General features: G+C 37.9%; 2 protein-coding genes across 4 annotated transcripts in view; both read right to left on the bottom strand.

Moving 5' to 3' along the window:
* The window catches only part of LOC126214869 (guanine deaminase), a 121,772-nt gene extending 111,662 nt beyond the window's left edge, over positions 1 to 10,110 (bottom strand). Inside the window, exon 1 of the mRNA XM_049941514.1 lies at positions 9,520 to 10,110. Coding sequence (XP_049797471.1) covers positions 9,520 to 9,555 — 36 coding nt within the window. The 5' untranslated portion in view covers positions 9,556 to 10,110. The remainder of the gene's footprint in view (positions 1 to 9,519) is intronic.
* A 10,459-nt stretch (positions 10,111 to 20,569) lies between these two features.
* The window catches only part of LOC126215097 (N-chimaerin), a 50,283-nt gene continuing 45,178 nt past the window's right edge, over positions 20,570 to 25,674 (bottom strand). For 2 of the 3 annotated variants that reach the window (XM_049941747.1, XM_049941745.1), the window contains exon 9: positions 24,822 to 25,086. In XM_049941747.1, the coding sequence (XP_049797704.1) occupies positions 24,906 to 25,086 (181 nt within the window). In that variant the 3' untranslated portion in view covers positions 24,822 to 24,905. Of the gene's footprint in view, positions 23,120 to 24,821; positions 25,087 to 25,674 lie in introns of those variants that run through there. The other variant, XM_049941746.1, reaches the window with a different exon arrangement.

Consider the following 25,674-nt stretch of genomic DNA (forward strand, 5'->3'; position numbering starts at 1 on the left):
TCTTTTGATCAAGTATCCGAGTTCGACAGGGGAAGGATAGTGGCTTACCGAGATTGTGGATTATCATACAGAGAAATCGCTAGTCGTGTTGGACGAAACCAAACAACTGCAATGCGGATATGTGACCGTTGGATGCAGGAGGGTACGACGGACCAATCTTGTCGATCGCATTCACCTCGGTGCACCACTGCACGTGCTGATAGGCAAATTGTGCGCATGGCCGTGACGGATCGCTCAGTGACATCCCGAACCATAGCACAGCACATTGCGTCTGTAACGCATCATCCAGTGTCTGCGCGTACCATTCGACGCCGTTTACAGCAGAGTGGTCTGTCTGCAAGACGTCCATTGCTTCGTCTACCATTGACGCAGAACCACAGACGTCTCCGTCGCCAATGGTGTGATGACAGACAGATGTGGACGGCAGAATGGAATGACGTTGTCTTTACTGACGAGGCACGCTTCTGTCTGCAGCACCACGATGGTCGGATTCGAGTGTGGAGACACCGTGGAGAGAGGATGCTGGACAGCTGCATTATGCACCGCCACACTGGTCTTGCACCGGGTATTATGGTATGGGGCGGTATTGGGTATTACTCTCGCACGCCTCTAGTACGCATTGCCGGTACTTTAAATAGCCGACGCTACATATCCGAGGTGCTGGAGCCAGTTGTCCTTCCTTACCTTCAGGGCTCGGCCACAGCCATATTTCAACAGGATAATGCGCGACCACACGTGGCACGCATTGTCCAAAGGTTCTTCGTCAATAACCAGATTGAATTGCTTCCCTGGCCGGCTCGCTCTCCGGATCTTTCGCCAATAGAAAACATGTGGTCCATGGTTGCTCAACGAGTGACCCAGATTACATCCCCAGCTGCCACACCAGATGATCTTTGGCAACGTGTGGAAGCTGCTTGGGTTGCTGTACCCCCGGAAAACATCCAACGTCTCTTTGACTCAATGCCGAGACGTGTGGCAGCGGTGATCTCCAACAATGGCGGCTACTCTGGCTACTGATTCTGGCAGGAACCACATGTCACAGACGTCTGTAAACGTAATCATTTGATACTTGGTCAACATGTTATCTACAAAATAAATCTTGTTGTGCTACCTCTTGTCCTTCTTGGTGTTGCATTTACGGTGGCCAGTAGTGTATAAAGCACACCAGTGGCAAGACCCGATCAATACCTTCACTCCGCGATAACAACGGTGAAGTCACTGATGTCAGTGCCACTAAAGCAGAGTTATTAAACATGGTTTTCCGCAACTCCTTCATCTAAGAAGACGAAGTAAAAATTCCTGAATTCCAATCAAGAACAACTGCCAAGATGAGAAACATAGAAGTAGATATCCTCGGAGTAACGAAGCAGCTCAAATCACTTAATAAAGGCAAGGCCTCCGGTCCAGATTGTATACCAGTCAGGTCCCTCTCACAGTATGCTGCTACAATAGCTCCATATTTAGTAATTACACACAACCACTCGCTCACAGATAGATCCGTACCTAAAGACTGGAAAATTGCTCAAGTCACACCAATACCCAAAAAGGGAAGAAGGAGTAATCCGCTGAATTACAGGCCCACATCACTAACGTCGATTTGCAGTAGGGTTTAGGAAAATATACTGTATTCGAACATTATGAAGTACCTCGAAGAAAACGATTTATTGACACATAGCACGGATTCAGAAAATATCGTTCTTGCGGAATACAACTAGCTCTTTATACTTACGAAGTAGTGAGTGCTATCGACAGGGGATGTCAAATTGACTCCTTATTTTTAGGTGGGTTTCGACACCGTTCCTCACAAGCGTCTTCTAACCAAACTGTGTGCCTATGGAATATCGCCTCAGTTGTGTGGCTGGATTCGTGATTTCCTGTCAGAAAGCTCACAGTTCGTAGTAATAGACGGAAAGTCATCGAGTAAAACAGGTAATATCCGACGTTCCCCAAGGAACTGTTATAGGCCGTCTATTGTGCCTGATCTATATTAACCACATAGGACACAATCTGAGTAGCCCTCTTAAATTATTTGCAGATGATGCTGTCATTTACCGTCTTGTAAAGTCATCAGATGACCAAAATGAATTGCAAAATGATTTGGATAACATATTTTTGTGATGCGAAAAGTGGCAATTGACCCTGAATACAGAAAAGTGTGAAGTTATTCACATGAGTACTAAAATAAATCCGCTAAATTTCGATTACGCGGTAAGTGACACATATCTGAAGGCTGTAAATTCAACTAAATACTTAGGGATTACAATTACAAATAACCTAAGTTGGAACGATCACATAGATAATGTTGTGGGTAGAGCAAACCAAAGACTGCGATTCACTGGCAGAACACTTAAAACGTGCAACAGATGTACTAAAGAGACTGCTTACACTGCACTCGTCCACCCTATGCTGGAGTATTGCTGTGCGATCTGGGATCCATATCGGTGGGCCTGACGATATTGAAAAAGTTCAATGGCGGGCGGTTCGTTTTGTATTATCGCGAAGCACGGGAGGTAGTGCCACAGACACGATACGTGAATTCGAGTGGCAATCATTAAAACAAAAGCGTTTTTCGTTGCGACGGGATCTTCTCATGAAATTTCAATCACCAGTTTTCTCCTCGCACTTAATTGTGAATAGCAGAGTAATCACGTAGATGTAGAAGATTGTATGACAGTTCTGCTGCCACTACAGTACGTCGGGCATAGGCATTGTGAGAGTAAGGTATGATAGATTAGGCTACAGAGACATGTAGACAGCCACGTTTTCTTCATTTTGTACACAAATAGAGATACGCTGTTTACGGTGCCTCCAGTGAAGTAACTTTCCGATAGTTGCCAGCAAATCTGTTACTCAATTTGAACTGGAAATTAGTTTACACCTCAAAATACTGCAAAAGTGCCAAATACTAAGGGGAAGACACTCGTGCATACAAGTCAGACTCTCAGTAAAGCCATGGAAAAACATAATTCAGATCATATGACACCCTTCACAATCACAAATTTGTTTGTAAATCAAGAAAGAATCACTCTGCAACATCATGAAGCTAGTGACAGCTATCAAGTGTGCCTAATTTGACGATATATTATAATTATTTCTAAAATGAACCACTGCCAGAAGAAATCAGGACCAAGTAATGTCAGACATGTACCTTTAACTGGCCTGTTGATGAGGTATTTGTAGAGTAGTGAAAGGTATAACTTACAATCACTTTCCACATGATGAAGCCCGAGGAAAAGACAAACTAGCTGAATTATTCAGAATGTTTTACTAGAATTAGAAAGTATGTTTTCTGTTTCATAAAAACTTGGTATGGCTCCTCAGGAGGAGGACAAAAAAGACATACAATATAGTTTAACATCCCATCAATGATGAGGTCATTTGGAAGGAGGGAGTGCAGGCTTGCTATTGGAGGGGTGGGGGTAAGGAAATTTGAAAGGAAGCATCCCGGCATTTGCCTAGAGCGATTTATGGTAATCCTAAATTTGGACTGCTGTCCTCCCAAATGTGCGTCCAGTGTCTTACCACTATGCCACCCAGCTGGGTGGTGCGACAGAAGGGACCATAGCCAGGTCCCTTATCCAGGTCCTTCTTATCCAAACTGAGCTCACTCTACATCCCTAATGATCTTGTAAACCAAGTTTATTGGAAAAAAATCCGTATAAGTGTGAGCAGGACTTGCGCAATGAGAGTTCTGTACAAACTTAGTTACGTATACACGCGTTCATCCATTCTGAGAATCGAGGGTCTCTGATATTTTTCGCTGCATTGGTATTGATATTGGTCCCGGGATTCCAACACTTCCGAGAATGTTTTAATTTCAAGTTTGAATTTGGATAACAAATGACAAAAGAAATTTTTTGTGCTATATAATAACAAATTAACAATTTCTTGATTCTTTCCCTTTACTTGTAGTGCAAAACCTTCCCTCTTGCCATATTTCATGATTCTACATTAAGGGAAAGCACACTTTAGGTTTTAATGAGTTAGTTTGCGGGAATCAAAATGTGTGACACAGATGACCGTATCTTTTGACTACATTCACTTAGAAGCTAAACATTTTTATACCACCAAAGGGCTGTAGATCTCAGTATGCAACTTTTTTCAATTCGTTACATGAACACGTTCCTGAAGAAAAGGGGTCTTAACAGACGGAGGGGCAGGCAGACAGTTGGATAACAAATTGCAAATAAATTTTTTTTTACGTATCATATAATTACAAATTAACAATTTTCGGATTTTTCCTTTAGCTGTAGTGCAACACCTTGCTGCTTGGCAAATTTCACGATTCTAGACCCAGGGAAAGTACCCTGTAGGTTTTGATGAGTGAATTTGCAAGTATCAAAGGAGGTGACGTAAATGGCCATATTTTTTGATTAACAGACTGACAGTCTGATAACAAATGACAAAAACTTTTTTACTTGTCATATTATCACAAATTAACAATTTTCGGATTTTTTCCTTTGGTTGTAGTGTGAAACCTTGCTTCTTGGCAAACTTGACCATTGCGGATCACTGGGAAGTACCCTGTACATTTTGATAAGCGAGTCTCAACATACACGACGTAAATGGTAGTATCTTTTGATTGCATTGACTTAGAAGCAAACATTTGTTGTACAGCCAAGAGACCATTGACAATAAGTATGCGACATATGTGTCAAATTGATAGGTCTACCCATTCCCGAGAAAAAGGAGGCTTAATGGACAGACCGACCATCTGATAACAAATGGCAATTTTTTTTGGTGTGATATAATTAGGAATGAACAATAATTAGATTTTTTCCTTTTATCATACTGTGAAATCTTGCTTCTTGACAAATTTCATGCGTCTAGGTCAATGGAAAGTACCCCATAGGTTTTGATGAGTGAGCTTTCAAATACCACAATGTGTGCCAAAAATAGCCGTATCTTTTAATTACACTGACTTAGAAACTTCACTTTTTTACATCGCCAAGGAACTGCAGATCTTAATGTGTGACATAAATTTCAACTTGATATATCTACACTTTCCTGAGAAAAAGGGTTTTGAACAATCCAACAGACACATAACTAAGTGTTCCTATTAGGATTACGTTTTAATCGACTGTGGTGTGGAATCTTAAAACTGTTGAAGGATACAAAAGCTGTGGCACACAATATGCTTGACATACCTAATAATGGGCCCGGTAGGCAACAGTGGCAGGGGAACACAGACTGGCAGACTCCCGAAGACACACAAGTGAAAGCCTATTTAGGCCTACACAATTTGAGGAAACAGTAAGGAATCTAGTCCCCTACATCATGGAACCAAGAGTTGACTAATTACATGTACAGAAGCATTCAAGCTGTCATTCTTCCTGACCAGGAAGAAACCCTAACATGTGGTACCCTCTGCTGTATACTTCACAGCAGTTTTGAGAGTATGTATGTATATATATTATGTTTTTGAAAGTAGAAGATGGTGGGAGGCTACGTGTGTTTTAAAGCTTTAATGAACTAAACAAGTGTGTCAGTATTCCTTTGTTCAGTTTGCTACATTGCTTTGATCTACACATTACCCATGAGGGCTATTAGATTTACTGAAATGCCCTTTGTTCATTAAGAACTGTGAAAAATGTATTACAGGACTACAAAGAATATGGCAATTGTTGCAAGAATAGCAAAGAGAATTTAACAAAACAGTAGGCAAAGAATTAACTGAAAACATGAACGTATTATTTAGTGTTTTCTCCACAAAAATTATTTTCAACTTGTGAGGCAACATAAATGTGGAGATCAACAAGACAGACCTCTATTGCATTAAAAATGCAGAGGCAAATTAATGACTAACTGATTTAACTTCTGTTAGTGAGAAACAGCATAGTCAGTTATGAGCTGAAATTACTAAATTTAATGAAATAGTTAGACTTCTTGTAGACAAATTTACTTACCCAGAATTGCCCAAGACTTTTGAGAACAATCAACCATACAAAGAAGCTACACTATATACCGCATCCGGTGTGCTTTCACCCACTATTCCCAGTCTAAAGTTCTGCAGTAAATAATTATTCTGATAGGCATATTATATGTAAATATATGCAGAGTGTCCCATGAGGAATGCTGTATTCAATGACAGGAACAGTCACTTGTAAACATGTGTTTTAAAATGCATACCCCAAGAGCTATGAGCGAGCACTAATTCATCTTTTACACTATAACACAATTTTTTTCTACAAAAAACTCTTTGCTACCCATATTTTGGGAGGAGGTAATATGAACCAAAACCAGAAAAAATTGTCCAGTAAACATTGTCTCTAAAATGCGTATAATTTGAACTGTATTCAGTAGAAGAGAGAGTTGTATTCAGTGCAAGAGATGTGTTTCACAGTTGCAAAGATGTAAAGTACTCATAGCTCTTATGGTATTCCCTTTACTGCCCTGTTTACTGGAATTTTTTTTATTGTTTTGGTCCATGCTACCACATCTCAAAATGTAGAAAGCATAGAGCTTGCACTAGAAGATATTGATGATAACCTCTTCCAGCATACATTTTAAAGAACATGTTTACTAAACTTTATTTTTTCAAATGATCCTTCCTGTCATATCCCTGAATATATCACTCTCTGGAAATGACTATCCCATTTTCACTCTCTATGTAGCTCAGGCAGTTCACATTACAGCGACCTGGAAAAAAGTTTTCAAGACGAGATATATCGTGAAACCCTCAGTTGGAAACGGGTGCTCTTTAGATGCCTACTTATTTCACCAATTCCAGTTACCAGGCCAGGTGATGTATCTGCCAGACAACTGAGGAACTTATGCTTACAGACAGACAGACATATGTTCTTAGTTTTGAATAAGTATGGTAATGGAAGTCCTTGGCGGAATATAAATAATGGAAAGAGTAAAGATAGAAACTCTTCTTACAGTTTAGGTGCCAAATTGTCAACAGGCATGTAAACTAGAGGGAGAAGATTGCCAAGCCTTCAGATAAATCCTTCTCGAGAGCCGACGAAACACAAATATGCACATATATAGTCATGTGTACAGCTACACTGTCCTGCTGTAGAGTGTTCTGCTACCTGTGCAGAAGGATTCATACGTAAGGCCAGTCTCATTTATGGCTTCGACCGTAAGGTAAATTATAGACAAACACTCAGTTCTGTAGATTAGCACAGTAATAAAATCAGCCTCGCACAAGAATAAAATCACGCAGCTGGCCTGCACGTAAATATTTTTCATAGAACAGTCAAACTTGGGGTGGCATGAATATGCAGAAAAACACTTGACAGCCTAGATGGGTGAGAGAAGAACCTGTATAACACTGAGTCTGGAGGAGAACATCTATGAGTCAACAATAAAAGATTAATCGAAGGCTGCCTGAATGCCACCAAAGAAGCTTACTTTGGCTGTTTTCACTCCATCATACCATATGGTATAATTTCTTGGGGTAGCCAAAAAGATCTTTATTGCACAAAAGAGAGAATGAGAATCATGAGTAGCGTTCATCCCAGATATTCTTGCAGAAAACTGATCCGTAAGCTCCAAATAATAACCACCACATGTCAATACTTACTTTCTTTAATGATTTTTGCCTTGAATAACCATTCTCTTTTTACATCCAATAATGCAGACCATGACCACAATACAAGGTTTAAAAATGATCTAAAACAGCTAAGTATCTTACAAAAAGGTGTTCATTATTCTGCCACAAAACTCTCCAATTCTCTTTCATCCGATATCAAAGCCCACATTAATTCCCCACCTACATTTAAATTAAGAAAATACCTTACAGATAAGTTCTTCTACTCTCTGGGTGAGTACCTGCAGAGAAGGCCTAATCAGTGACTGTCTTTGTAATTTTTTGTTGTATTTCTTTTTTTTTCCTAATCTGTTTACATTATGTTCGGTGTAATTTGTCTTCATTGCCTAAAATGATCAATGTACAAATTTTCTTTTTTCTGTACCAGAAGTTATTTTCAGTAGTTTACACCATGTTTATTTGAATTGATCTATTTAATTTTAGTTCACCCTTTAAGCTTATATCACAAGGTAGCTACAAGCTTGTCACTGTGCTAATGTTTTGTTGTATATCTATAAAGATCCATATCCTTGTGATTCGTGGAATTTGAAATAAATATATAAAATAAATAAATCAAAACAAAAGGTAGAGGCGACAGGTGAAACAAAAACTTTGCTATTTGCAAGTGTTCATAAGTGGAAAGAAGAAAGAACAAATGTGCCTGAACTGATAAAGGTGGGCCAAGCAACATATACAATCTATGGAAAAGGGGACTCATAAATGTAAGAATAAATATTTAAAAGTTTAGCAGATGAAATTCAAGTGTTTTACAGGTAAACATTACGCATTTTGCTATAAGGCACAAATAAAGGAAAATTAATGCTGTTTATAAAGTTCAACAGTCTACAATAACACTACAGATTGACATTACAAACTAGAGGTAGGAGTCTGTTGCCTTTCTTGATATCAAAAAACATACACACTGAAGACACAACGACAGTGTTTTTGCTAACTGAATGAATGAAAAATATTTTTAAATTGTCAAACAGTAATGTGATACAATGATTTAGAAAATCATGCTAAACTTGTATTTTAGAAACAAAGTCTTTAACAGAAGTATGTACGTGAACTAGGTGCCACACATGGAAAAACATAGAAGTTTCAGTGAAAATGCATACACGAAATGATCATCATACTGTGCAAGATTAGTTTAGTATACAACAAATATAATCAAAATAATATTTTTCTACAAATCAAAATTATAGTGGACCCACACCCCATCTATGCAAGAAATCATTCGTTATGTGTTTGTAGTGGTCTGCTTTATTTACATCACTGATACAGCCATGTTTCCACACCACAAAACATGTCTAACTAATTAAACTGTTGCAATACATTATTTTGGACATTTATAAATATACGGTATTGTTTTTAGCAGTGTATAAGAGCATATTTGTCTTTTAAATTTTGTACACTTTCATGACTTGCCTTATATCTCTTGTGGATTGTTTTTATACCTGTGTGAGTCTTACTTCATAAGATTTCTAGGCCCATTACTACAGTATGCAAATAAAAACAAACCACTACTTCTTTTTTGTAAAGATATGGCACCAGAATGGATTTGAAGAAACAATAACGCAGTCACTACATTATTTTTCCTTTTACTTTTGCAAAATGCTTGAGTCATAATATTTAACACATTATAATTACAAGGGCATTAGTTGTTGCTTGTCTGCTAACACTACTGTGGCTACAAATGCACAGCAAAGGGGGATAACGAAATATTTTACGACACTGCTTAAGCAACTGCATTCATTATTACCTTGTAGCTTATTAATTCTATACAGCAAGTGCACTAGTTGTTACCTTGTAGCTTATTAAAGCTGTACAACACAGATAAACATTCATTGTTTGCAGCTGACACCCACTTGGAGAGACTATTTACAACACAATACAGAATTGGAGGTTATGGTTATCTATTTGTAACAGAAACTATACACCAGACACACTTAGATGATTGATGTGGAATAATAAGTACTTACATCAAAATTCTGTTTTCCTCCTCCTGCTGACTGCATTTTTTTCTTGAATAATGTTATTATGGTGTCACTCCAAATAAATCCACACGTCACTGAGGATGTAGAAAAAGTGGCAAAAAAAGTGTAATTGCACAATGTGCTATGCAATAGACGAGCAGGCTTCACAGAAACTACTTTTACATCAAGTTGACAACTGACAGTGGGTGGGAATGCCGGCTCCCCCAGTGACCTTGCACTGTATGACACATGCAGCAGGATATAGACAATTATCTCATACCGTAGCAATTTATCAGCACTGATCTAAAGTAGCTTTATGCCAACTTTCCTCCTCCTGCTGTGTGAAGCAGCAGCCTTTATACCATTAAGAGGAAGAGAGAGACAATAGATATAACCTTGGGTTTAACTGAGGGGCAGGGCATGTTTTTTGCTCAGTTCAGTATCAGACATACTTCCTCTTTTAACAGGGACAGAACCCACTTCCCTGGCACTGAGCAATTTATACTCAGTTATAACAAGCTAGTGCATCATGTGAGCCAGTGAATCATTCCCCACACCCGTCATGTGACCACCTGCTCATCAGTACCAGTTTGAAAGCTCCCGGCTAAAAGTGAGTGGAGAGGAGAATAAATTATATGGTCCAGCAAGGTCAAACTAAAATACTTGACTTGAGGCCAGGCACGTGCTTTGGAACCAGTCAGACAACACATTCAGCCAACCAGCAGGTCTAACATGACCTGTTACAGCAACCTTCAAACAATCCTCATTCAAATACTTGACAGAGTGGTGAAAAAAAAAAAAAAAAGTTAAACATATTTCTTTTCTTTCCAAAGGCTATACAAAGTTGCTGCTACTTGTTCCTTTTTTTTTAAAAAAAAGGCTGTTGTCATCCCTCAATGATGAAAAAGCTACAGTATTGTTTTAATGGTGCAGCTGCTTCAAACCAGTTTTTAGTTTTGAGAATTGTTCGTCATTGGCATTCCGTACTATACTACTAATAGTACCAGTTTTGATACAAAGCTATATGCAAACTGTTTCCTTAATGTGGAGACAGCAACATGAATACAACATACCTAAAGGAACAGACTTTGCAAAAATTAAAAAAGGTAATGCAAAGTACAGACCTGTGTCCTGTTGGAGCACATTCACTCCGATAGGTTATTACATATTTACAAATAAATAACTTAGGAGTAAAGGAGACCACTCAGCACTGCCCTTCTCCATATGTGTTTGCTACTCAACACTTTAGTGAGTGGCTGTCTCTACTCAGTTCCTCGTTTATATTTCAAATATGTCGTTTGTGCATATTAGTTTCCAATTGCTTACACCTTTTAGTCTTTCATGGACACGAATATCATAAACAGATTACATCCTGGAGGCAAAACTGATGAAATGGAACATTCCAAAGAGTGTTACACATGGGAACAGAAATCTTGCTCGAAAGAAGTTCTAGAAAGTCTCACAACGCATCTCAACTGAAAGTGACTGACTGTGCAAACCCCAAAATACTGTTGGTAATGTAAATGTTGTGACACTTTTAAACTTCTATATTTTCTGCTGAACCATTGGTAGCACACATTACTTTGATTGTTAATGATAAAAAACAGAATGACACCCAAGAAACCCCAGAGTAGATGATCTTCAGGAGCAAATGCAATGCACCCTCTCTGTAATTTAAATCTCATTAAAATAGTAATCACTACATATCATGCTGGGCAAGAGAGATTAAACAACAAATGCAGCTCTTAATGAAAGCACTGTATCTACACTACTACTGTAATCTTTTTCTGCGATTTGGAGAATACGTTTGAGTACACTAAAATATATTTTGTTTACTAGCTCTTTGTAGCCATCAACATGCACTAAAAGTGCAATATTTAAAAAATAAATAAATAAAAAAAAAATTAAAAAATAAATAAACAAATGTCTTGTGGCTCCAAGCCTGCTGCAACTCTTTCAGCCTGAATACACTTTACAATTTTCTTCCATTTCACTTCTCAAATTTATCACCTTTGTATTATAATGCTGTATGAAGTGGACTCCACTCTATAGACTTTATCACAGCAGACACATCGAGGATGGTCTTTCAGAATTGGAATCCACAGCAGGCCACATTATAAGACTACTTCGAAGCACCTCAGAGGCAGGCCACGAGATTTGTTACAGGTAGGTTCAAATAACATGCAAATATTAGAGATATGCTTCAGGAAATCAAATGGGTATTACTGGAGGGCAAATGACTTTCTTTTCAAGGACCACTATTGAGAAGATTTAGATAACCAGCATTAGCGATTCCAATGCTGCCAACTTACATTTTGCTTAAGAACCGAGATGATACAAGAAATTAGGGCTTATACAGAGGCATGTAGACAGTGGTTTTTCCCTTGCACTAATTGCACATGGAACGGAAAAGGAAATCACTAGTAGTGGTAAAGGGTATACTTTGCCACACACCATTCAGTGCCTTGCAGAGTATGTATGTAGATGAAGAATTAAACCTCTGACCTATCAGCAATCAGTAACACGAACATATGGCCTAGGCAGGTACTAACCAATCAGCAGAGATCTTTCCTATTCACATCATTCAAATGATCAGATGGGAAAAAAACCACAAACAATACATCATTTATTGTACAGAATTTTTCAACCACTAGCTTGCACATACAGTATAAACCGAAAATATATGACCAAGCATCTCATCAACTCGACATACTGTCCTGTTGTGGAGAGAAATAAGAAAATTCTAGCCATTTTGATATGTGGTTTCAGATCCTGTCCCTAATTGTACAGAGCATGAACATGACACACAATCAATCAACAATATTCCTGCTTGAACATACTCATTGTTTATGCGAAACACGACATCTGACAAGAATTTCAGTAGTATTGTCAAAGGTGACAGTGAAATTCAGAAGTGATGAGACACTGGTTTTGGGTCAAACATATTTCTCTGGTCAACCAAAAAAGGAATTCTGCTGTTCACAAAAACATTCACACACAACATAATTCCTCTATGGCAACAGTTTGGAATTATACATTTTCTTTCCAGGCACCATAATGGTTCTACATGCAAAGCTAAGGACCAATGCATTGTGTTCGATCTGCTTCAATGTGAGCCCTTGGTGCGTACTGTTTAAGGCTTTCCCACCATAACAAATGGTACTTAGTGGTGTCAGACGGCGTTGCTAAAATCCTGCAATATTTTGGGAGAGTGCCTGGTCATCATTTTTAGGAACAATGTAGACTGTGAATGAATGGAAGTCAGTAGGGGTGTTATTTCTCACAGCAAAAGAGTAGTGCTCACACATGAAGCAGTATTAATAACAATAGGTACCCCAGTTTCCCTGTCCAGTTATTTATAGTGCTGCATAATTTTACTAGCTTTTGCCACAGCACTCGGGTGAAGTCGTCCAACATTAGTTGCCACACAAGTGAGAAGGCAGTGGCTAAGGCACAGGCCCCTCATCTTAGAGTAGTTCACCACAAATATAGATTTTGAATTGCTGTGGTTGTTCTCAATTACACAACACAAATGTCTCCTCAGAGCTACAAACAATCACAAAGCTTCAAAGTCAATCTGTGTTTGGAACTTTGAGCTATTTCCCAGAGATTACACACTGTAACAGAGGCACTTTGTGGTTCTACAGGGCCTGGCAGAATGAATTGTACGATATAAAAAAAGGATGAAACTTTGAAACAAATTTATTGAAAGACACATTGAAAAGTAAAGCAATATATGTGCTGTTACAAATCATAAATGCCCTTCCCTAGGTTTTGAATGTAATTCCATAGTGATAATGTTCTGTGCATTCCTCCAACCAGAGAAAACAAAAGTTTCCATCACATACAGGGGTTCTCGTGCAGCTGATGAGAATTACTTTGGTTTTGTGGTCCCCAGTACATGCAATTCTGTTTATTTACATTGCCATTTATATGTAAATGGCCTCATCCGACATCAGTATCTGTTTTGCATTCACGGATCGACTGCATAAAGTTCCAATAAGTATAAGTTCGTCAGCCGATTTGATTCTGTTTATTTGGTTTCTGTATGACCTGCAATTTGTATTGTGGATGAACTGGTTATCACACAGACGATGCACTACAGGGAACAATCTGACACTGTTAGCGCTACGGCCCATCTGGCAGCTAACTGCCAAGAATGTCAGACAAGTGCTCGATACACCGCCTCCTCCTCGTCTGCAATCTACTGTATCCCTCATCACACTGGATTTTTATTCACTGCACAAGATGCAGTAGTCCTGAACTATTGTACCCACTGTACAATCCTCTGACCATGTCATTTCAACTCAGATTGGTGATGAAATAATCGTTAAATTGTGATGGGAGACTCGTCTGTGCAGGCGCAACAGCGACGACCTGCTATACAACTCAAATCCTACTATTCATTCTGCTGGTCCCTGTATATGCTGTTAGGTACAAAGCTAACCTCTTTGAAATAAGTAGGAATGTGTGTGATCACCTTGCAGAGAGGGTAATCTAAAATTTAAAATTGGCTTTAAACAGCTGGTTTGCAGCTAAAGGAAGAGAGTGACTGTGAAGACCTTACTTAGAGAAAACAATATTTCAATTTTATGCATCTGATATTAAAACACCCACAAGAAGTTCTAAATAACATAGTAGCCAGATTGGACTTTATATAAGTTAGCTTCAGTGACAAAACAGGATACTGCATAGCACTCTGAATGAATTCTTAGGGTTCCTGATACTAAACTTACATTATATTGATCTGCACCTCCCTAGATAAATATGGAAAATAACAATAATAAAAATGTGTGTGTCATCATGGGGAATGGGAAAGATGGATGAAAATGAGGATTATTTCACATAATGCAAACACAAAAAATTAACTTTAACATTTTGATCTGTTTCCTCCTTCCAAATAGGAATACCATTGCACTTTTTATAACTGCCATTAGACAAGAATATTTACTGATCTGATACAAAAATTACATAAACATTTCAATACAGTATTACAGTACAAAACATGCATTTTTTTCTAAAAAGTATAGATATTTAAAATTCTTACAAAAACTTTCCAGTATTGGGTTAATGATTATCAGAAACTATGCCTCAATACCATGTCACAGTCTCAATACATTGTAAAGAAGCTTTACAAAAATAGACAACAATAAACAATCATGAAAGATTAATAATAGCTTTTCTCCCTCCAACCAGCAGTAAAGTTATACAGACCAAAATACTTAAGTAGAAAAATAATACTGTGTACTTCACCAATTTTGTATATAAAGTTCTCAAAACAACAGCAGCAAATGGAATAAATTACTAAAGCCATTCATCTAATGAAAACATGAATTGCAACTGTTATGGATAATTATATAAACTGTACGAGATGCTATAAATCATGTTCTTTTGAATATTAAAAACAGTGAACAGAAAAGTTACTGCTGATGTTGGCTCATTAAACATTATTTCATTTGTAAATACAAAATAGTATAATACTGTTCATATTCAGATATAGTCTAGACTGCTCAAAGACTTTTTGGGGAAACTTTGTGAGTTTCTCTTTGGGGAAAGCTCTGTTCAAGGGCACTGTATGCAATGTTCAATAAGCTTTTATAATGGTCACTAAACCTCAATGAACGAAGGAGGAGGTCACATGCCATCTGGAATGATGATTTGGAAGCAGCCCACTAACCACATTAATGACTTACTTTTCCATGGTTTTGCCTTTGAACAAAGGAGATCTCATTTGGGGGGGGGGGGGGGAGGAGATACAGTTGTTCACCCCTAATATACACTCTGCAATAAACAGAGCTCACCATGAAAAAGATAATCCTGTTCCTGAAGTTAAAAAAGAGGCTTGGGTGACCCCTAGTGAATCTTCAACTGAAGATAATCCACTTCAAGAGATGAACACTTCTGTTACACCCATCCTCCTCTCTCACAAAATGCAAATGGACCTCTTCAGGGAACTACAACTTCCTAAAACAAAGACAACTTTTAGCATCACTGGTAAACAGTGGAAATGTCTAAATACTCTATGAAATTGTCCACTTTTTCACCAGAAATAATGCATAAGAGCAGGTGTTTAAAACTGAGAATTTACTGATGTTGTGATGGACTCCCTGAACATTTTGCACAGTCACAAATGACAACTACTATTGACTGACGCGCGAACGGCACGTTTCCTTCCATTCCTGTAGCACATACTACCAATACGAGATAAATAGGATGAGAAACATACTGATATAATTAAACCATGTGAGATACTAAAGGGAAGTTTGTGTTAGTTGTTAGTGTCACATTATTAGGGCTGAAATTCAGGTGCTCTAGGTACAGTCATTTCCTGTGCGGGTGAGATAGCACTGCTCACGACAAACATTTGCGGAAAACTTGGCTCATTAGTGTGTCAATAACTCCTGCAAATAAAAATGTACTGCGCAAACTGTTGACAAAAGTAAGCAACTTTTTTTGACACTATATAAAAAAATTTATACTAGCTTTAGTTGTAAATGTCCCTATATTTACTTATGCCAAAAGTTTCCTATGTTCAATTTCACAACAGTTAAATTACCTGTATTTCTCAGTTCCCAGACTAGAAAACTTCTACGAGACACTCTGTTCGCATTACTTCTACTGGACAGATAGCTTGGCAATCCATTAAAGAACGTTTTCTGTGGAATTTTAAAGGTGGAAAATTTTCAAGAATTTATGGACAATAGAATACACTCACAAATAGCTGCACAAACATTAAACATTCACTTTCTCTACTAACTTTTGGATTCTGTCTCAGCACATACTGGCATTGTAAGCAATGTGTAAAGTGAATGCTTTCGTTCAGGATGAAACAAGGTTAAATATGGAAATAGGGTGCTGCCATATTAAATGATTATTGCTGGATTATGAAAGAGAGAGAATCCTGCAACACAGTTGTAGCTACAGGTGGGTGAGAGAGAGAGAGAGAGAGAGAGAGAGAGAGAGAGAGAGAGAGAGATGCCCAGCACTTTACTTTTTCTTGTAATATACAAAAATGCTACAGTCCATTAGAAAAGGACCTATAAATATTTATTTAAGCTCCATTTTCTGTTTATTTGGCCCAAAAATAGAATTAATCCCAGTTTCTTCAACATAACATTAAAAAATTTGTTAAGCAGCATAACGCTGTTATAGTGCACCTCATCTCCAAAGGTGTCCCAGTCCCATGCATTCACCTCCAACCAAGGTCCAAGGACTGAGGCAGTCTGCCTCATAAGCACCTTACTGCAACACCAGATGGTGACAACTGCTTTCACCCAGGCTACAATGTGGCCTCATTTCACAGGCAATGCAATTTTATTCACTGCTGTGTGTGGCGGCACTTTTTAAGGCTTGTGATTGTGCATGAGCAATAAAATTCAAACTGTATCTTAATAGAACATGTGGCCCTGATATTTTGAGCAATATTTCATGCATATTCTTTTCTTGTTTTTACAAACTCTCTTCTTTTTGGGTTAATTTAATTACTGTGGCTATCTGGCCAAATAGCTTGATAAAATCAAATTCAGCTTATGCACCATAAAACGTTACAAGACATTAGTCAGGAAAAATTACTGATCTCTCCAGTCTTGGAAATGGGGCAGAATATAACATCACATCTGCAAATGATACTAGGTTCAGTTTGGTTTAGATACCAAGTAAAATCACACCATCATGGGGCCTAATAAATTTTATGCTTTTAATTCAGCCAGTCAAAGCGATTGGATCACACACACAATATTAAATGAATATAACCGAGCTAAATTGAAATCTTCATTGATGAAAGTAAGTACGATAGAAGGCATGATTTGATAAAAAGGACAGGCCAGAGAGAGAGAGAGAGAGAGAGAGAGAGTGCTTTTGGCAGTTGGGGAAGGGAGAGGGGGGGGGGGGGAGTGAGGTTAAGAAACAACTGCAACAGACATTACTGAGACACAAATTTTAATACCAAAATTGGAGAAATGAGTGCCTGTCAACAATACCTTGTCTCTCCTTTGTTAAGGTTTTCTTCAACATACAAAAATTCTTTATATCTCTAGCATTCAAACAAATAATCCAGAGACTGATCACATTAATGTCCTTGTTTCTTTTCTTTTCAAGAGAAATACAGATGCTTCCGACTACCAGTGAAACAACAAGGACATAAAACAAAATTATTTTGATACAGTGATGATTGAAAACACAGAAGAAACCTCTTCTCAATTACTTTTTTTTTCTTCTGGAGATATTGTATGAACGTCTTATTTGCAAGGGAAGAGCTAGCAGGTTGGCTACTCAAGGGAGAGCTAGCAGGGTGGCCGCTCACTCTGGAAACCAGAGTAACAGGGAAATATCAGGAAACCGTGAAGTTCCGGGAAAAATTAGGGATTTTTTCACATTTTTCTGGAATTTTAATTCCTAGATTTAAAAACCACACACTTTTGTAATGTCATATAGATCTCATGTAAAAGACACTAAAATGTTACAACTGTGCTAATCGTGGCGAATGTCAGAAACAGAGTTTGCATTACACTGCTAACTAGGACAGGTTTTGCCGAATGGTGGATGAAAATATTCTGTACACGTGAGCCTTACAACCAGCTAACATCATGGGAAGCAAGGTATTTGCCCCATAGTGCAAGGCATTACACTATGAGTATTTTGCCAGTAATTTTTATTTAAGTAGTAGGTCATTAGTTATGCTTAAAATTTACGTGTATATCATTACCTGACTGTTTGCACACAACACATAAATGTGTTATTTTCAATTTTTTTGATGGTCAAGTCAGTTAATTTGTTCTTATTTTAGAGATCAACTTAAAATGTGCATGCTTCGTATATGGGATATTTCTTATCTGATATTTTGTGCTTTATTCGGCTCATCGCAATTAACTCTGCCATTTGGTGGTACATTAAAATGTCAATTTGCCTGAGTATGTTGGATATTTTCAATTATATGTCAATTTGCCTGAGTGTGTTGGATATTTTCAATTATGCATTAACAGATAAAACCAGCAATTTTAAGGCAATAGAAATGCTGAATATTTAAAGCATGCTCAACACTCAAGTTTCCACCCATAAAAGGACTGCTTGGGAAAAATATAAAACTCCAGAAAGGTCTTGAAAAATTAGTGACATTTAATCACCCACAAGAATGGCCATTCTGGTTAGTGGAGTACATGCAGTATAACTTGACACAGTTGGGAAGCGGATAACAGTAGCATGAGAGTTCTGTCAAGTGCGGCTGCTACAGGGTAGGGAGGCAGCAATTCAACAGCTGTTGCCTGCTCACAAACAGAACATGTAGGCTACAGCTAACAAGTCTGCAAATGACTGTATTAACAGGTTATGCCAGTAAGACCAATAATTTGACAAGTCAGCTGTATCTGACTATAATACTGAATAAGAAAAGCAGCACATAAATGACTGAGGGGTCGCATCATGTGACAGCGAACTACGACGGCCACCCATTCATGACAAAGATAAGATGTGGAATCGCCCAGTGCTCAAAATAAGAATTAATTTCCGCACAGGTGCCACGTTCTCCTGCCCAAGCTCTGCCAGAATGACATCTCGACAACAATCTACGAATGTCCGTATGTGGATCATGCCACTTCCTATATGGCATTAAGGACAAAAGTTGACCTAGCGTGTGACATCTATTTCAATACACAAAAAGACGTGGAAGTAATGGGCTAAAACTAGTGAAGGTTTTGGAAGCTAGGGTTGCATTATTTTGCTAATTCATCACACTAATGGACGGCATCAGCTGTTCTAATTTGAACTGAAGCAGAAGTATGTCAGCAACAAAGGTACAAAGTTCTAAAAAAACAATACAGTGAAGAAAAGCAGGACAACACAGAACTATTTCAAATATACTTATGAACAAACTACATTATGACAAACTGAAATATCTTTGAGACAATGCACAATTAAGTTCTCTACATATATTCCATCACAGGCCTCATTCCTATAGCCAAGTGAGCCAACAATTGGGTCATCAGAAACCTATGAAAAGAAAAACAACCAAGTTCCATTTTGTTCCATATCCTTTTGTTCAAGAACAAAAGTAAATTATAACAAACATGATTTTTTCATAGGAGTAAATATAATCACTCATTGAGTTTATAAATAAAATTCATTTGTGTTTGTAAATAGATACATTAACAAAAACCTGAGTATTGAGGCTCAGATTTTGAACTTTTTTTGTTCTTCAGAATACGAGGAAATACTGTGAGGTGGACAGGGGAGGGCGCAAACATTTCACCACTAGATGGTTCTGTAAATGACAGAATACGCGAAATAAAAAATGTGTAATGTACATGGCTGTTTGCCAGTTTGCCCCAGAACAATAAGGTCAATGTCACTGTTGCTTTTTATGCAGTTTTTCACCTCAGGGCAATTAAAAACAGATTTTTCCCCCCATCTGATGTATGACCTTGCACGGTGAATGGGCTTATCTCAGAGTACCACATGTGTCGAATGCCAAACTTGTGTGGTCACGCACACTGAACAGCGGAGTTGGTTTAATGTGCAATTTACATAACAGCTGTCGGATAGCAATTCGTCTGTCATTTGTAGCCGAAAGCTATAACTGTGTGAATCTTTTTGTTGTGCCTATCGCGACTCAGCATCTCCGCTATATGGTGAGTAGCAGCTTTCCTTTTCTGGTATTGTTACATTCCATCCAGGATTTTCCATTGTTTAATTTTAGATGTGAAGAATGTACAAGAAATCCAACTCATGTATCATTATTCAGCCTAGCTATGATTAAGAAAACATATCTACTACTATACGCATAAATGGACTTTGAACTAGATGTTTGGTTTAACACAATTTAAATAAACATTACATGAAAGGATGACTACAATAAAATGATGTAGTTTGTGAAATGTAAAAAAACATACTCAAATAAAGTAACATTTTAACTAAACTATCTCAAAACATAAAACTACTAAAGAGCATCATATTTCTCTCTTTAACAATAATATGTCTAATTGCCAAAATATGTCTTCTGTTATTAAGAAGTATTGCACTACAACTTTAAACATTTATATATATAAAAAAACAATTACTACATATATAAGCAGTGCATAATACAGACATAAAAAAATTGTATACAATAAGATATCATCACTCTTTTAAAAGCAAATGCATAAAAACTGAATTGTTCTTACAATGGATGTGCAGTTAATAACAATGTAAGAAATTCTCCTGTGTTTAATCTTTTCAACATATATCAAACTTTGGCTTAAGAATTCTCCCTTACTCGGCCTTTACAACCATTTCTGTCATAACAACATCGGCTGGAATGTCATCTCGGAACAATATATTACAAAAGGTGAGCAACATGTAATCATTATATACTTTTCGAGAAAACTAACTGCTAAACATAAAAATCACACTCTTAGTATAAAGCAACAAATGGTGTCATGGAATTCTTAAATAATCCACACATAGCCACAAAAGATGAAATACAGTTCGTACTCAATAATTTTCGGAAACAAAATTCTGACAGAGATTCACACAATACAGTACATACTCGGTAGAAAAGTTGCTCCATTTTAACATTTAGGCAGCAGGAAAACTCCGACAGGGAACAGAGGTAAATCTCAGTAATCTCTCTCTGGAGCAATTAGAATTACAGGTATCCTCGTCTATATATATATGCTCGAACAAAGTTGTTCTGAGACGGGGGATTTATATCGATTAAATTAATTTATTACAATTGAGTGTGGAGATAATGGTATGGCATATTATACACAGCAATATGGTATACTTGGGAAAAATATATTTAGATTTTTTTTAAAAAGCTTTATACTTCTTTTCAAGGCAAATTCCAAATTCTACCACATTCCTTCCAAAAAATAAATGTCAGGTACCTCCCACTAGTCCTTCCACAACAGGACTGACACCAACTCCCTGCCTAGCTGGAAGGTTACACGTACAGCAGGTGGGCCCTATAAATGAAGAGTCACACGGCTGAACCACTGTGTCCCCCTCACGCAATAATTAGGAACTATGTGCCACCACCTTTCCTGCCCCCAACTGAGGAATACAGGCAAGGAAAACTTCTTCCACAGTCAGAAATGAAAACAGCTGAGAAAAACCACATTAGAATGTCCAGAAACGCAGGAAACTATAATTACAGACAGCACAGTGTGATGCATTTCTTGAAGTTTGTACATGCTGCTGACTTCCGCCTAAGCAAAATTTTCACATTAGAATGAGTTAGTAATGCCAGACATGGAGGCAATTACTAACTGATCACTAGGTATAAAGAAAACTTTAAGACGCAATATATAAAATAGCAGACAGCTAAAATTTTAAGTGAGACACTGTAATGTCCTTTTATTTTAAAGTGAAGAGAAATTCTGACGTGAACACACAAACAGCTATAGCCAAGTTTCAAGTTTAACTTACAACAATATTTTATGTGCCAGCAAAAAATTTTCCAGGAAAAGTCATTTGAGAAAAGTGTACAATTACAAGAAGACTGAATGGCTGGCTAGAACCCACCTTTATACAAGTACTACCAACAGAAACACTTGAGCATAAAAACCACAGCTAGGCTTTGAAATACCTCTTTATTTCGTAAGGAAGTATTATCAAAAGCTACAAATATTTTTACCTATTTTGTAAGTGTTTCTATCAGCAACGCTTGATCTTTGTCTCACAGAGGTAAGTACTGGCTGGGCATTCTACCTTCTCATCATTTTATATGTGCATTCCTCATAACAGTTTGGTTCCTCTCAACTTGAGATCTGACTGACCTAACCTTTAACCTAACCAATCTGTGTTTCCGCCCTGAAAAAGTAGTAACTAACTTTTCCTTTTTTCACTACTTCTCAATATTTCTAGAGGCAGAAATTTCATCACCTGAAAGTTAATGTCAGCCACCTCTCAAAGTTTTGTTCTCTCAAATGCATTATCCTTTTGATGCTTTTGCGTATGTTGCTCATTATAACCGTGAAAGAAGGCCAACATCCACTCTTGTGCATGTGCCCGTTCCAATAATTTGTATTTTGGGCAAGTCTGCAAGAAACGGACATTGTGTGAAGCACGAGAAACAAGCACTAGTGCACTAAGGAGCTTTGGTATCAAATATTACAACCTGAAAAATGAGGGGTTTTCCCTCTGCTTAATGTTAAAGGGCTTTCTGTGAGGAAAGAGAAATGTCAACGCTAGAGTACTAGAGAGCTCCGGTGTTGCGTACTACAACCTGAAAAACCAGGGTTGTCCCTTAACTTTTACAGTGAGTAGATACAGAGATACTCCCGGTGGCCGGGTGCGGTCATACGATACGTTCGGTGTGTCCCAGTACGCACAAATCGGGACGACGAGGTGTCCGCTATGGGGTCGAGCGTGCGTTCGACATTCTCCGTCACTCCGCCGTACCCGTCACAGCTGTGGTGAGGCCGTGGGGGTCAGCGACGACTGCCAGGCGTACTGTCACCTGAAGACGGTCTCGCAGTGCGTGATCAGCATCTCCAAGGCGGCTATCTCCAGCGCCATTCCGTACATTGCGCCACTTATCTTGGCCGGGTCCGGAGACGGCATCAGTGTCGGTGCAAACACAGTGCTCAGGTTGTGTGATGTCATCTTGTTGGTGTCCACGTGCTGCGATACCCTAAGTTTGCAATAGATCAGTTAGTCTTTAATGCTGGCACGAACGATTTCGTACACATTTATTTATTTATTTCCGAAGCAAAAGGGTAATAAAGCTACAGGCAAGAGGCTCCTATTTGTTACAGATAACAGAATGAAACATAAAGCCACCACCATTTGCAAGAATAATTGTCTGCTGTAGTCTGTCATGCTTGTGCCAACTGCAGCAACACAAAACTGGATAATTTCAGGAGTACCACAACAGAGTGTTAACAGGGCCACCACTCTTTACAATATATTGTATTTACCCCATTATACGATAAAGTTTTTCCGAAGCCCATCAGTCGAAAAATACAGGGTAGTTTTATACATTCGTATATGTCGTGTAATAGATTAATATAGGGATTGCCTTACAGTTACAGGTCAAGCTTTGGCATCTGAGGTCATGTGAAAATTTATTTTGAATTCGGATGAGCTGTGTAATGTCAGAAAATTGCTGACACCGGCATTCGTACTCCTGCCACTGGTGCAATTACTGGCAATATCTAATTTGACTACAATTTGTTTTAATGGACTATTATGTAAAATATTTATTTTTTTCTTTCACCAGGATTCTTTTTTTAATTCAAGTTCGTGTGAGATGAGTGAGTGCCACAGCTGAGTCATTTGTCGGCTGCGTAACGTAGACTGGCCACTTCTGCACAGGCTGTAGATATGGAGAGGACGAGCTGCAAGACACTGCATCAGAATCTGTTCTGACCTCCTCCTGCTATAAGATGCTGTTTTCTTTCTCTCTCTCTCTCTTACAATAAGTTACTGTTAATTGTTTTCCTGGATTGACTGGAGAAAACTGTCACAAAAGTAATACCAACTGCAACTTTATTTTCACTAAAATGTATTATACACTATCAAAGGAAAAAACTAGACTGTTTTCGTAGTAGTAATGAGAAACAGTTGGTAACTAAATCTTACACTGAGTTAGAAGCATAAGCATTTTTATTTGTAGTCCTAACTGAACTGACTTTACAATCGGACAAATCGTGTATGTTTCTGCAGCAGATGGTAAAAGTCTAAATACGGGTCAGGGGCACATTTTGTGCAGCAATGTTGTCTATGCTCGCTATAAGATGTGACAGAAATGAGAGGGGTATGTCAACTGCTGGTTCTATGCAGTGGGCAAATGAAGTGTCTGAAAGCATGAGGCAAAGGAAAATACTGTGACAACCTCAGGGTTGCATAGATGCAGAATCCTCTATATATTCAGGAAAAGAAGTTGTGTTCTCAGGTCCCACCATAACCACAAACTCAGACATTGCAACATGTTCAGAATATACAGTGAAATATTTGTGACAACAGAGATTCAAAATTTCACTGTTGCTTGTTTCACTCCCAATAATTTGGACTATGCTATGAGGCACCATAGCAAACAGCACCTAGGAAATTACAAGAATTCGGAAGAATATTTCATTGCTGCTCGTACAAAGGACTACACTGCCTTTTCTTGCCTCTTATTGGTTAGGTGAAACTATCATCCCAGATATTGATACCAGTGGTGATGAAAATTGAAAATAGTGATACCATAGGTGATTGGCTTAGATAGTAAGCAAAGAAGGAAGTGAAGATAAAAATTAATGAAAACCATTTGCTTTTGTTTATTTTATTTATTCTTTTATTGCGAAAATTCAGACAATTAATAATAGGCATAAGTTTAGAACAGGCATAATGTTAACTTTTTTAGGCAGATACTTCATACCAAAGAAACAGTTTGTAATTTTGGTTAGCCAGAACATGTCAAAAATCAAACTTTCTCAAAGAGCCTCTTTTAAAAAAATGTGGTATCTCACATTCAGAGCCATCTTATCCTCATGTAAATACAGTACATACAAATCATCTCGTAAATAATCTGGAAGCTCCACAAGGCTGTTTGCTGGCAAAATGCAGGAAAACTTGTGAACGATCAATGACTGATGCAGGGACTGGCAGTTCACCCTGAACAAAAACAAATGTTAACATATTGCCTGCCTGCTAATGTTCAATTACACTACTGGTGTGGAACCACTGGGAACAGTAAAAACTGTAGTATTTCCTATGAGTAACCTACAGAGGAATGGCCACACAAAACAAATAACAGGAAAAATAGATGGCAGGCTGAGACTCACTATAAGAATCTTAAGGAAACAGTTGTAATACCAATTCTTGAATATTGCTCATCAACCTGGGACTCTTTACATGTTGGATTAATTGGGGGGAGGCAGAGGGAATAATATTTCTTTGAAGGTCATATCAAGAGGACATCAGGAATCAGACTGACAAGAAGAATTACAGATCAAATCTGGAATCCAAAACAAGCAGGACTGATGAAGGAAATAAGAGAGGATATGGATGAACTACAATTGAGCCTGGCTGACATGCAAAACAAAAAGTAAATCTAAAGAAACTGAAAAACAAAAATATATTATTTAAACCAAAAATAAACAAACAATACATGGTGATAAGTGTGTTTACAGATGAGAAAACACGGAAAAGATCAAAACCAATGAAAAGGTACTGGGTAGTTCAAAAGGGTCTGAACATGCA

This window comes from Schistocerca nitens, chromosome 12, assembly GCF_023898315.1.
Source record: "Schistocerca nitens isolate TAMUIC-IGC-003100 chromosome 12, iqSchNite1.1, whole genome shotgun sequence".
Taxonomy (NCBI): domain Eukaryota; kingdom Metazoa; phylum Arthropoda; class Insecta; order Orthoptera; family Acrididae; genus Schistocerca; species Schistocerca nitens.